The sequence below is a fragment of the Populus nigra genome, chromosome 16, assembly GCF_951802175.1.
Source record: "Populus nigra chromosome 16, ddPopNigr1.1, whole genome shotgun sequence".
NCBI lineage: Eukaryota > Viridiplantae > Streptophyta > Magnoliopsida > Malpighiales > Salicaceae > Populus > Populus nigra.
The window spans coordinates 925,389-938,527 of NC_084867.1; the positions used below are offsets into that span (position 1 = coordinate 925,389).

General features: G+C 32.4%; 1 protein-coding gene across 3 annotated transcripts; it reads left to right on the forward strand.

Annotated features, from left to right (window-relative positions):
- The first annotated feature begins 879 nt into the window (after window positions 1–879).
- LOC133675389 (zinc finger protein CONSTANS-LIKE 3-like) lies at window positions 880–4,788 on the forward strand. 3 transcript variants are annotated; one of them, XM_062096731.1, is made up of 4 exons: window positions 880–1,208; window positions 2,855–3,361; window positions 4,015–4,161; window positions 4,395–4,788. In XM_062096731.1, the coding sequence occupies exons 1-4, from the start codon at window positions 1,104–1,106 to the stop codon at window positions 4,485–4,487; spliced, it is 852 nt and encodes a 283-aa protein (XP_061952715.1). In that variant the 5' UTR covers window positions 880–1,103; the 3' UTR covers window positions 4,488–4,788. The 3 variants fall into 3 exon arrangements, with proteins under 3 accessions (XP_061952715.1, XP_061952716.1, XP_061952718.1); XM_062096732.1 differs by having other exon boundaries at window positions 2,870–3,361; XM_062096734.1 differs by lacking the exon at window positions 4,395–4,788 and having other exon boundaries at window positions 3,977–4,115.
- Window positions 4,789–13,139: the final 8,351 nt, after the last annotated feature.

A 13,139-nucleotide genomic window follows, 5' to 3' on the forward strand; every position in this document is an offset into this window, starting at 1 on the left:
TTTTCTTAATAATATTTAATAACATAAAATTACCAAATAACCATTAACTAGACTAAACAATAACAACAAAACTAAAAGAAAAAGACCAAGATACCCTTGAAACTAACCTTATGTTTTGTGGATTCTAAAGGTAGTTTTGAAGTTCATTGTTTTTTTAAAAGGAGAAGGTGTAGAAGCCCCTTGCATGTTGATTTTATTTTTCTTTCAAGGGGTATGATTGTAACTTAATTATGTAAATTTTTTAGAAATGACTGAAAAGTTCTTTTATGAAAGCTTTATATTTTTTTGCTCTCAAGGGTAAAACAATTATTTAACTGTATTAAAAAAAGGTGACTAAATCAAATTGCTTTTAATTAATTTTGCAATGACTAATGCATCATTTGAAGAGGATATTTGAAAGTGTAGTAATAATTGCTTTTTAAAGTGGTTTTTATTAAAAAATACGTCAAAATAATATTTTTTATTTAAAAAATTATATTTGATATAAACATATCAAAATAATTTAAAAACACTCAAAACAAATAATTTGAAGCAAAGAAAAAATAAATAAAATTTATTTTTTTAAAATAATTTTAAAATACAAAAATAAATAAGTTGAAAAAGATAATGGTGTCCCTAATTACAAGCCTAACTATTTTTTCTATAAGAATAAAACTGTAAAAATACTATTTCAATAAATAGAAATATATGTCTAGCGACGCAGTAAATCATTAATATCTTTTTGTAATGTCATTTTACACATTGTCTTTCTTATCAAACCTACTATATACTACATCATCTATTTTGATTTCTATTTTAAGAAATTAATTATTAATTCCCCATCCATATGATTATTATATATATATATATATATACACACCCTTTCCTTCTTGTCTTAAATCAAAGGCCAAAACAGGACCATTCTCGCTCTCTCTCTCTCTCTCTCTCTCTCTCTCTCTGTTGCATTTTGGCTGCCTGCTTTTCAGCAGTCCTAAGCTAGCTAGTGTTGTGTTGTGTTCTGTTTTTAGGTTACTCTGTTTTGCAAGAGGTGATTTCTCCCTTTTGCTCTGTTTCTTCTCTGTTTCAAGATTGGAAAAACAGAGTGATTGCAATTTTAGACAAAAATGTATGCAGAGACGTGGCTATTGTTTCCCTACATGCAGGATTTCTCTCAAGATATTCAACAACTTGAAGAGTATTGCAAGTGCCAAAAGACCAATGCTTCAATGGTACTCTATTTTCTCTTTATTTTACTTGTTTTTGTTTGTACTTATATGCCTCTTTCACTCTGTGTTTTGGCTCTCTTCTCTTTGTCTATTTGAGTGATCTGCATTAATTTGATCCGTTCCGAACTGGGCTTTGGTTGTTTTAGAGTTTCGAGCTTTCGTTTTTGTGTACTTCGATTTGGTGTTTGCTTTCTGCTCTAACCTGCTCTGTCTGGTTTCTGAGAAAATGGGGTGCATCGGTAGGAAATATCTATGTTTTTCTATGGAAACCCAATTTAAAGTTCATATTTTTCTTGGTTCTTTGTGAAACTTCATATTGAAAGTTCAAAGTCTCGATCTCGAGGACTTGATTTTTTCAGTGGAACTTGTCTTCTTGATGTTTGTGTCTATTACTCCTCTGTTTGGTTGTTGAGAACATGGAGGAAAATACTGATTTTTTTAAAGCTTTGTCTTTTATGCTAGTGGGTTTGTGCGTATTTAGACAAGTATGAATGTCTTTAGGTTTTGTTCTCCACCTTTACTAAGCAACCAAATAGGACTGTTTTCTCTTTACATGTTCAATCTTGAACATAAAGCAAAAGAAAGACTACAAAAGGGAAAATGATTTCATAGTTTCAAAGAACGTGTTCTCTAAGCTTTCTTCTATTTTCTCGCTCCAATTGTGTGATGGTGAACCAATACTTAGATTTTTGTTGGCATTTTGATCCACTAACTAAGAGAGTTAAAATATGAAAAAAGTCTTGTTTTATTTTTTTAGCATAAAGAAGGGGAAAAAGTTTGGAAAGTGGAGAAAGAGAAAGCATTCTCCATCTCTAATTTTTTTATTTTTTTTTGCTGACTTTCTCTTTCTGTTCGATGTTGAAATAGAACTTGGATAAAGGAGGTTAAAAGAAAATTAGCCTTGAAAGAGTTTCATTAGACCTTTGCTTTAGCTGAAAGTGGTTGATATTTATGCAAATAAGTTTGGGATATTTGAGTCATAGGTGTTCAGCCATTTAAAGGATCTTTACTTAGGTTGAGATGTTTAGTGTTCTTCTCATAAAGAAATCACTTAATCTGTATTGAAAATTTGGTCTTAACAAGTTACAATGAGGACTCTTCTTTTGCTCTTTTCTTTGGAGGAATTCTTGAACCCTAATTATAGGATTTATTGGATTTGTCTCTCAATTTGTTATTCACTCAAAGAAGTCTCAATTTGGTTCAGTGGTTTAATCTCAACAAATTTAAAAGATACAAACTAAGCGTTCAAAGATACAAACTAGAAAAATAACAAAGAAAAGCTAATCAACAAAATTCAATAATAAAAAAATCTCAAAAAACTTTGAATTGTGTATGGTTTTTGGAATTAATCAAGTGATTCATCACTTTAACATATTTTTAAAAATCTGTTGGATTTCCTCGAAAATGCATATTTACAGCTTCTGTATCTATTTACTGGTGCATGTCTATTTACTGCTGTATAGACGTGTTCTCGTATCAGCACTTTTACCAGATTGAGCTGTAATATATATCAAGACTTTATTTTCAACCTATTTAAGAATACCTTAAGACTGAGGCTAACATAATTGGTGAAGTGTTTAGATCAATATTTACTCTACCTAATTTTCCTATTTCATCTTGTTTGTTGTTGACAACCTTGTCTAATGTAGAGCAACCTACTTCAGACCACCATAACAGAATATGATCTGGGAGGCGAGGGGGATCTGTTCAAAGCACCTGAACCAATCATTGAAGAGCCACTTGTGGTCATTGATCCCATGACAGCCGCCATTTCAATGATCTCCTGTGGGGAAGAAGTCATTTCTTCACAAGGACTTAAGGCGGCAGATATTGAATCCATTCAAAATGAGCAGCTTCTGAATGAGGTTTTCTATGAATGCAAGAAGGACATCCTGGAAAAAGAAGCCATGGAAACACCATCACTTGCAGAGCTTCTGGATATCAAGATTCCTATTGTGAGGACTGATGAAAACAACATTCAAGAAAACAAATTGCTCCCTGATGCTGCACTATTAAAAAGTGTCAGCTCAGGATGTTTGAGGTCAGTGGAGTGGCTGCATGGTGCTGCAGTGAAGCCAAGTTTTCTGGATTTTCCTGGAATTGATTTTGAAAATGCTTATGGAATGAGGAGAGCATACAGCGAAGGAGACATAAAGGTTAGATCAAATCCATTATGGTACTTCTGTGTGTATTTGATTATAGGCCTTTGTTGCACTTTTGAACGATTTTCTCTTCTGCTTAGATCCTCCTTGTATGTGGCAGAAAACATAGACCTTTACCTGAAAAGAATCATATCTTGGCAGTTAACTCTGCACAAGGATTCTCATTGTGCTTGTGGTGCTTTTTTACTGTTTCTGGAAAAAATGTAGTCATAAGTTCTGATATTGTTGCAAGTCAAGCCACTGACATGAATCACTTGGAACTCCCAGCTTTTCTTTATTAGTACTGTTCCATAATGCTGCCGCTCCTGTTAGCCCTTCCAGTTGGACAGATAATTGACACCTTTCTCTTGGTGCCTTTATCAAGAATTTAATCAATTTTTTTCCCACGTAAAATGGAACTGTAGATGAAGAACGACAATATCCACTACTTCCAAAGCAGAATCTGTTGCTTTTATTTTCAGTTTTAATTCTATTTCCTATATCATTTCACTCGGATAATCCACCAGATTCCAGTGGAACATTTCTAGAATTCAGCACCAAGCATGAATATGCTCTATAATGAAGTCTACGGATTGAGAATTGTTTAGATGCTTCTGGCCATTTGCACAGGATGGGGCTGAGTCATTGATACTGAGTTTTTATGACAGACACTTGATAACGGTAATACAAGCCTCATCCATTCTACTCTTGACCGACCATTGATTATCAACAACTGCTCTGCTGAGGACCGCCGGGAAAAGCTTTCAAGGTACAGGAATAAGAAGACAAAGAGGAACTTTGGCAGGAAAATAAAGGTAAATAATTAAGTATTATTGTTGATTTGTTGTATATTACTTTCTGACTTGCCTGAACTTCAAATAAAAGTATCAGCCCCGTGAAAATTCAGTCACTCATTGCCTGTGTTTTAAAATCAAAGGGGTCTGCTTATAAAAGGCATCAAAACTTGCATAACTCAGATCATACTTGGTGAGATGTATCCATTCCTGATTTTCCACACTGGATTCAACTCACAATATGTTTGTTTCAGTATGCTTGCAGGAAGGCTCTTGCAGACAGTCAACCGAGGATCCGAGGAAGGTTTGCAAAGACTGAAGAATGCGATGTTTCCAAGAGGCAATAACTATCAACTAATTCATGAAAAGAAAGTAGAAGCGAAATACTCCCATGCAGCAATGGAAGAAATGAGTAATAGCATAAGCCTGGAAAATAGATTTGGCAGAAAACCAAGCAACTATTGTTAAATAAACTAGACCCCAACTCGCGCTATGTAGTTGATCTCTTATATGCTGTAATAACCTCCTCAGTAGAACAAAATGGCCAAGCAGTGCTGTACATAGGGTTGTGTTGAATAAGTTGAGGAAGCAAGAAAAGGTTGTAGTTGTTCATGTATATTATGAAATGGAAATATTGTATTCCCTCTACTGTTGCTTCCACGATATTTGTTATGGTGTCCAAACTATTCTAATCATCATTGCTCCATGATATTTAGAAATGGAAACGTTCCATTTCATTATTTGTGTTTGACGAATCTATTTCGTGGCTTCTCCCTATGTCCTTACTACTAAGGTTGAGAAGGAAACGAGCACACTGGCGATCCATGCATGTCCCTGTTAATATTTCAGTCTATACTATCCTTGTCTTTGAACCGTCAAACACGATGAGTTTGCGTTTGTTGACAAGCAGGAAGCTTTGTTATGCTCTTCGTTGCGAGCAGGAAGAACGCCCTGTATTTATGTGAGGGTGGTTGTTTTTTAAATAATTTTTCATATTAAAATATATATTAATGATATTTTTTTATTTTTTAAAAATTATTTTTAAAATCAGTATATTAAAATAATCCAAAACATATAAATTATATTAAAATTTTAATATACAAATCATATTAAATTTTAATAAAAAAAATAATTTTTTTAGAAATACAATTTGCATTGCGTTTCCAAATAGATTTTAACTGGTTTTTTTCTGCAGTTCCTTAGTATAATGGCATTAGTGGCATGGTTGTCAGATGTGATGACGGGACGGACCTAAAACTAGGTTTGGATCATGGTGTTATGGGAGTTCCTAGGTTATTTTAGGTTGATTATTTTTATTAAAATACTTTTTTTCTTAATCTAATTTGAACTAAATTTTTTTTATTACATCAATAAAATTATTAAAAATTTAGTCAAGTCAGTTAGATTTCACAATCAATATCTTATTGATTTAAACTAGATTTCAAGTTTTTCTATTAATTTACTGGTTTAACAATAATTATGAATCATATCGTTTTCATAAACTGTGGCACCAATTGAAGCAGCAAATTAGCCTAGGATTTCACCTTTCAGGATGTCAGAACAGAACAGCATATATATTTTGAGCTTCCCACCAAATATATTTAAGAACTTCTTGGACAAGGTTTCTTATATATTTTGCGTAAAGGCATGGAGCTTGCAACAGAATGCAATATTTGACGAAGCATCACTATGTTCAGGTTAGATGTGACTATCCTTGTTAAAACAAAGATTATATGTCTGCTTAAATTTGACTTTGATGCGTGCGTCAATGGACTAGAATCTTGTTTTCCTTCCAAATTACTAACATAACGTTTGAAATTGAAATAGAGTTTTTTTTTAAATGTTTTTTATTTATAAATATAAGCGAGAACAGAAAGAAGCTGGAAATGGATTGCCTGCAGAGAACTCTGAAGCTAACAAAAAGATAAGCGAGGACAGAAAGAAGACAGATATGGCATAAAACATACAGGAATACATACATCCCAGTGGGATAATCAAGGAGAGCTTAGAAAGCAGTACCGAAATGAGTGGAAGAAGCACAGGAGCCGACCATAACTTGAAGGACTTCATATAGCCATGGATGGATCCAGCATGTGGGCAATGTAAGCACTTGCCTAAACTGCCAAAATAAAAAATAAAAAATTAAATGAAGTATATATCATGTAGAAACCGGTAATGGTTCCAACGAATAGAAAAATTAAGAAAAACTTAAAAATAAACGCGTTTTGAGAATGAAAAAAACAATCCTGAGGAATTATAATGGAAATGAGAAATAAAAGTTAAGAAAGAATTGTGTGAAAAAATATTGATAGAAACCCCTGTTAAAAATTAGTAATGTTACCATGAAATTGTAATAAGTTTGTAAAGAAAATAAATAATAAAAATAATAAATAAATATATCTTAAAATAAGGAAATGGTCATGAGAACTTAGTAAAATAACTAATAGGGTCATTAATGGTATTTTTATAAAAAAGTCGGAAAACTAGAAATTTAACTTCTTCTTGCCCATTTAACTGCTGGCTAGTTCTGAAAAAAATTAGAAGAGAAAATTTTTTTAAGAGCTTCCTCGCTAAAACCCTAAAAAGAAACATAGATTTAAAGCAAGATGGATGAATGAGTGAGTATTGAACACATCTAACTAAAAAATCAAGGGAAAAATCAAGTGAAGGAAAGCAAATAAAGAGAGGAAACTTCTGACATTAAGAGAAAAAAAAAGAACAAAAAACTTCAACTGGTTAACATTCAAAGTTCATATTATTATCGAGTAAGACATTATAAACTCGATTGAACAAGTTGAAGTAAAGATTTTAACGAAAATTTATATAAAAATCTTAAATTTTAAATTAGGATTCTTAAATGTTAAATTAGAAAAAAGTGAAATTGTGATGTTATTGGGATGAAAGAAGATGTAAATTACTCTAAATAAAGCATAATTGAAAAAAAAAATTAGGTGTTTATAATGAAAGTAGGGTCGACTATTTAAGAGAAAGAAAATGAGAACTTTTGGAACCAAAATAAATATTTGTTAGTTATGTGTATTTAGTATGTGTTATTGTTTTGAAGAAAGATCAAAATGAATTTAATTTTGTTGTTTAGTTGTAGTTGATTTTTTAATATAGTTTGAAAAAAGAATCCGAGTAATTGATGAAATAAATAACTTATGATTATGTGTTAGTTGGTTAAAATAAATAATTTATGGTTAGTTATGAGAATGATTGTTTGGTTACTTATATTAAATTTGTTTTTTGAAAGTATGATAATTAATGAAAAGATTCTACAATGTTTTCAACCTGTAAAATCTCATAGAGAGCAATTGTGAATTATAAAAAAATATGATTTTATGGAGTATTTTTTTATAATATATGTAAATTTTTGAATTTTACATCAAAAGCTTATAATTTTTGGATTTTTTGAATCTTAATTAATTTAATTATATACTTATATTATTTTGCACCTGCTGAAATTGGATATCCGTCCCTGGTCATAGCATTTAATAATTTCAGTAAAATCTGTCATGCATGAGCATAAACTATATAAGACTATTGCATTCTATAATAAAATGTAAAACTAGTTATAGCTGAAATAAGCAGTTACAGATCCTTTTAATATTCCTGCATGCTTCAAGTCTCAAGCATAGGAAGCAAAAGCTGAATCACCATGATAAGATTGATCTTTTGTTTGTTTTCTCCTTCTCTTAGATGCCCGCTTGTAAACTCTCTTTTCATTCAGTCACTGTCTTTCTTAATAGTGCTGTTTTAAATATAAATTTTACTCGATTACTATAAAAAAAAGAAACACAAACTGATTGATCCTGAACGCAAGAAAGAAAGCGAGGAGGCTGGAGGACGTTTTGTTTGTGCCTGAAAAGGATTTGAAGGATGGAAATATCGATATGGATGCTAAGGTGACTGGCTTTGATGCCTTAGTGGCGGTTTGCCATATTGCTTATAAGAAACTCAAGCAAAAGAAGAGGGAGGAGAAACAGAAAGTGGATGCAATATTGGGGGATGGAAAGATTGACGGGTTGGTGAGGGAGAAAGCTCTTAAAAAGCATGCTGAATACCTTGAATCAAAGAAGAAAGAAGGTTTTTTTTTGGAGAGAAGCTACTTAGTTCTGCTATCAAGAGCTGTGGGAGGAATATTGAGGCGAAGATTTAATAACGTGAATGGGCCTATGACGTCCGACCAGGTTCGTGATGGCTTTACTACTAGGAAGAGAATTTCTGAGGAGAGGCCTTCTTGTTCTACGGAGAGCTATAAAAGGAATAGTTTTAGACCAGGAATTATTACTGGGGTTGGTGATGGAGGATGGAACCAAGACTTGTTTTTGAGAAAGGATACCGTATTCAAACGATCCTATGCTCACAGCAAGTCAAATAAGAGATTGAAGGAGGAGATGCCAAACTGAGGTGTTGGCTTACTAGCAGAGTTTCTTCAAGAAGTCAAACTAAAGAAAATTTCTTTTAGTCTTTCTATAATATACTAACAAAAAAAAGGGGGATTTTATAAGAAATTTAAAAAAAATTAAAATTCTGAAAAGAAAACTTAAAAGATAATTCAGTGTAATATGCTCGGTTCAAAAGTGATTTGTATATTCAAACGAATTAGATTGATCATCAAAGAAAAATAAATATTTTTCTAATTCAAGCAAATACTTAAATTTATTTAAACAAGGAATATCCCAAAAAAGATTAAATTAATTATAAAAGCCCCCAATTAATTTCTTAATGTCAATCAAATTAAAGATTGAAAAACAATTTTTATATTCGATGAAGAAAGCCTTAAGAGCGAAAAAAAAATGATCAAGTATTCTAAACTATCGTTAAAAAGCTTAATGATTTTTACTTGTCTTATTCTTTTAACCTAAAAGTTAAATCAACCTAATTCATTTATTTTTCTTCCCTTTTGATTCAAATCAATAATTACGGATTGAAAAATTCACATAAAAAAACATATTTACTGCAGAGACCATTCAAAAAGCTTGAATGAAAACAATAGCTTACGTACTGAATTCAAGCAAAATAAGTACTTGATTAATATCCAGAAATAAAGTTATAAATATCCCTTCTCACAATCTAAAACAATAATAGAACAAAACTCTTTTGAACCGAAAGCCAAAGTTTAGTTCATAACTATTGGAAAATTAATAAAAAATAGAGAGAAAAGAATGTTGCAGAGAAGAAGAAGAGGGGTTGTTTCTGCCGTGATTTGCTTCCTTTATTCTTTTTCTTAGTTGTTGTCTTTTGTTAGGATTCTTCTTTTGATTAGGGGTACATACTTAATATTATGTAATTCCTTTTTTTTTATTTGGTCATTAAAATTGGTTAAATCCCTCAGAATTTGTGTTCAAAATTGACTTAATTGTTGTCATAAATCTGTTGTAATTTAGACTCTACTGCAACTTAAACTTTGTTTCTGACTTGGTTTCTTGGAATATCCGACCATTTCAACTGTATTCTTTCATTCATGGAATGTTAGAGGCTTGATTTTTACATTTCTTGGATCCTAAGACCCACTGTTTCTATGTCAGACTCTTAGCTATAGTAATATGCTCGTCATTGTTAGTTTTCTCATTAGATCAGGAGATCAATCTCTTTCTTCAGATTGCGTCTATATTCTTACCTTTAAAATGATTTTATCTGACTTGAAATTCTTCACAAAAGTTATAGTCCTGAATGTGTATATGATTTTCAACTTTTGAATCGCATGATTATGATATTTGAAGCTCAAGATATACTTGTTTGAATCTATATTATGAAAGCAAAGAATTTTGCTGCAAGTAGAATTTCAGCCTGGTTTTACAAGTTTGATTAAAGGTCCAAACGAATTTCTGCCCATAATACCTTTTTAAAAAGCTTAATATGTGTACTTTAACTTTCATTCATTCCATATTCACATTCTGAAATTATAACTTGATAAAAAACTAGTTACAAGTAGTAAGGTCTGAAATATAAAATACAGAAATTTTTATTTTTTAGTAATTAATTCATAAAGTCTTTTAGGCATGTCAAGCTCATAAAAATAACTTCAAATTAGGTTAAATAAACTCAAAACACGGTAAAAAGCATAATATAAAAGAAATATATATATATATATATAATAACATCCACGTACATACATACAATAATAATAATAATTGTCCAAAAACTTTTTAGTTACTAAAGAATTAATTCTAGAAAAAGCTGAAGAGACAATGAACCGGAAAACACATGAAGAGAGAGGAATTAATCCAGAACAAAATTAGGCTATAACGTCTGACATAAACTGTGTCTCGTTTCTTTCACCCCTGTATCATTTGATCTTATATCACTACATTTGAACTACTTCTAGCTAGTTGATGTAACCACTGAAAGCCTTAATATTGCAAGGGCATTGCCTTATTCTTCTTCCGAGGACTCTGAGGAAGGAAGGTCGTGGTACAGATCAGCTGAAAAAATAATAAAACACATTTAATCAATACCTGGAGGCTGACAGAAACTGTAAGAACAGAAGAAGGCGGCTATTATTTGCCCTTGGGACTAGATTCTCGAGAATCAAACAAGGTAACTGAACATAAAATTCTGGTTAATAATATGAAAGAACATGGAATAGTTTACAAAGAAATATATATATATATATTTCCATAGATTTTAACATAGAAGAGAAACATGAATAGTTTCAAAATATATATGCATAAGGAGTTCATCTCACCTTTTCCCCTTGTCAACTGATCACTGGAGCCAGGCCCTCGCTGCTCCATGAAAATTTGCCCTCGTTTCCTCGTTGAAGTTTGCCCATCTGTTTTTGCACCAAGGTGTGACATCAGTGTTTGATCAATGTTTGCGACTGATGGTATTCTGTCCGTCAACACGCTTCAATAAACAGAAGAGCAGTAAAATTACTAGAGTATATATAAGATTTCCAACAACTTCTGCTATAACATTTCGATAATTGAAAATTCTTTAATCTGCACTAGTTCAAGAAGATTTATATATCTATAGAACAGAATTCAGAGTAGCGTGCCCTGAAATATATGAGAACAATGGTATGATGAATGAGCCATCCTTGCAGCAAATTTGTAAGATCATCTCCAATATAAATCACTCAAAACATAAAAAGAAGAGGACAAAATTATTTTGATTAGGAAGACTCACCTTAATCATCTTTGCTGGGGAGGGTAGAGATACGGTGTAATTTGATTACCACCAAAAACAAAATCTGATAAAGCTTGATTAGTCCCCAACTTTCTAAACGAATCAGATGCATTGCTTCCCATCACCATCCTTCAACGAACAGAAGAGCAGTAAGCTTACGGCAGATTAAACAAAAGCATTGCAAAATTTGTTATCGGTATGCGTGTTAGGTTTCAATCCCAGTAGATAAAGAGTTATGCTTACATAAACATACATAAGCAATAGTTTATAAAGATTACACCAAGAAGAAATTTAATCTTAATGCAAAAATAAATATAATAATTAATGGTTAATTTGAATTAAGGCTAATATTCCCTTAATTAAAGTGTTCAACCAAGCCCCATATCCGTAGAGCTTTAACGTTGGACACCAAGAATCCAAATCCCATGTGAAGTCTCTAATCCCTTCAACAGAGGGACTTTGACATTTCTCCAGGAAAGAAGATTGAACTTGAAACAGACTAGGAGAGCTAAGTTCCTATCTTTGGAAGTTAAAATATTCAAACATATTGATTAATTTATCAATTTCGGATTTTTCCCTTTTCTGATTATTGATTCTTTTTATTTTATTTCTTAAATAAATAATTAATTTCATGTTTTATTTTACTTCTATTAATCGATCAAAATCAAACGCATACATACAATGTATTTAAAACTCAAAATCGAAATACTCACATTATATTACATGTTAAATTAAAATATTTCTACAGTTATGATTGGCTATTTCTTTTCTTTCATTCACTTGGATTTGTGGAGTTATATATTTTATAGATTTACCCACGAGAATGCTATACGATGACGTGACAAGAGCAGGATCATGGTCGTTAGCAGTTGTAACAGAAATCCCAACAGGAAAGGGTTTTGGTTTCTACTTGAAATGAAACTCTTTTTTTCTCCCTTTCCGTTATGGTTTCTACCTTGACGACGTGAACAAAAGCGGCTGTAAAAGCTTCATAATATTCTGACAAGGATTTACTCCCAAATCAAACTCTATCCTGACAAGAATTTACATCAAGTACAATGCCCTCCCTCTTGTCTTTATAAATACTCCTGCAGGCTTCAAGTCTCAAACACAGGAAGCAAAAGCTTAGTCACCATGAAAAACATTGATTCTTCAACATCCAGAGTCGACGAACGCGAGAAAGAAAGCGAGGAGGAGGTGGACGTTTTGTTTGTGACTGAAAAGGATTTGAAGGATGGAAATATCGATATGGATGCTAAGGTGACTGGCTTTGATGCTTTAGTGGCGGTTTGCCATATTGCTTATAAGAAACTCGAGCAAAAGAAGAGGGAGGAGAAACAGAAAGTGGATGCAATATTGGGGGATGGAAAGATAGACGGGCTGGTGAGGGAGAAAGCTCTTAAAAAGCCTGCTGATTACTTTGAATTAAAGAAGAAAGAAAGGTTTGCGGGAGAGAAGCTACTCAGTTCTGCTACCAAGAGCGGTGGGACAAGTAACGGGGGAGGAATATTGAGGCGGAGATTTAATAAGGTGAATGAGCCTATGGCCGGCCAGGTTCATGATGGCTTTACTACTAGGAAGAGAACTTCTGAGGAGAGGCCTTCTTGTTCTACGGAGAGGTATAAAAGGAATGGTTTTAGACAAGGAATTATGACTGGGGTTAGTGATGGAGGATCAAAACAAGACTTGTTTTTGAGAAAGGATACCGTTTTCAAACGATCCTACGCTCAAAGCAAGTCAAATAAGAGATTGAAGGAGGAGATGCCAAAGTGTGGTCTTGGCTCACCAGCAGAGTTGCCTCAAGAAGTCAAGGAAAGAATTGCTTCTATGAAAGGCAAAGATGTGGAGTTAGTGGTGGACAAACT

Bases quoted from the DNA above. Each gene is read 5' to 3' on its own strand.
- LOC133675389 (XM_062096731.1), top strand. From the start codon at position 1,104: ATGTATGCAGAGACGTGGCTATTGTTTCCCTACATGCAGGATTTCTCT. The intron at 1,209-2,854 runs GTACTCTATTTT...TGTCTAATGTAG, and splicing joins AAAAGACCAATGCTTCAATG to AGCAACCTACTTCAGACCAC. The intron at 3,362-4,014 runs GTTAGATCAAAT...TTTTTATGACAG, and splicing joins ACAGCGAAGGAGACATAAAG to ACACTTGATAACGGTAATAC.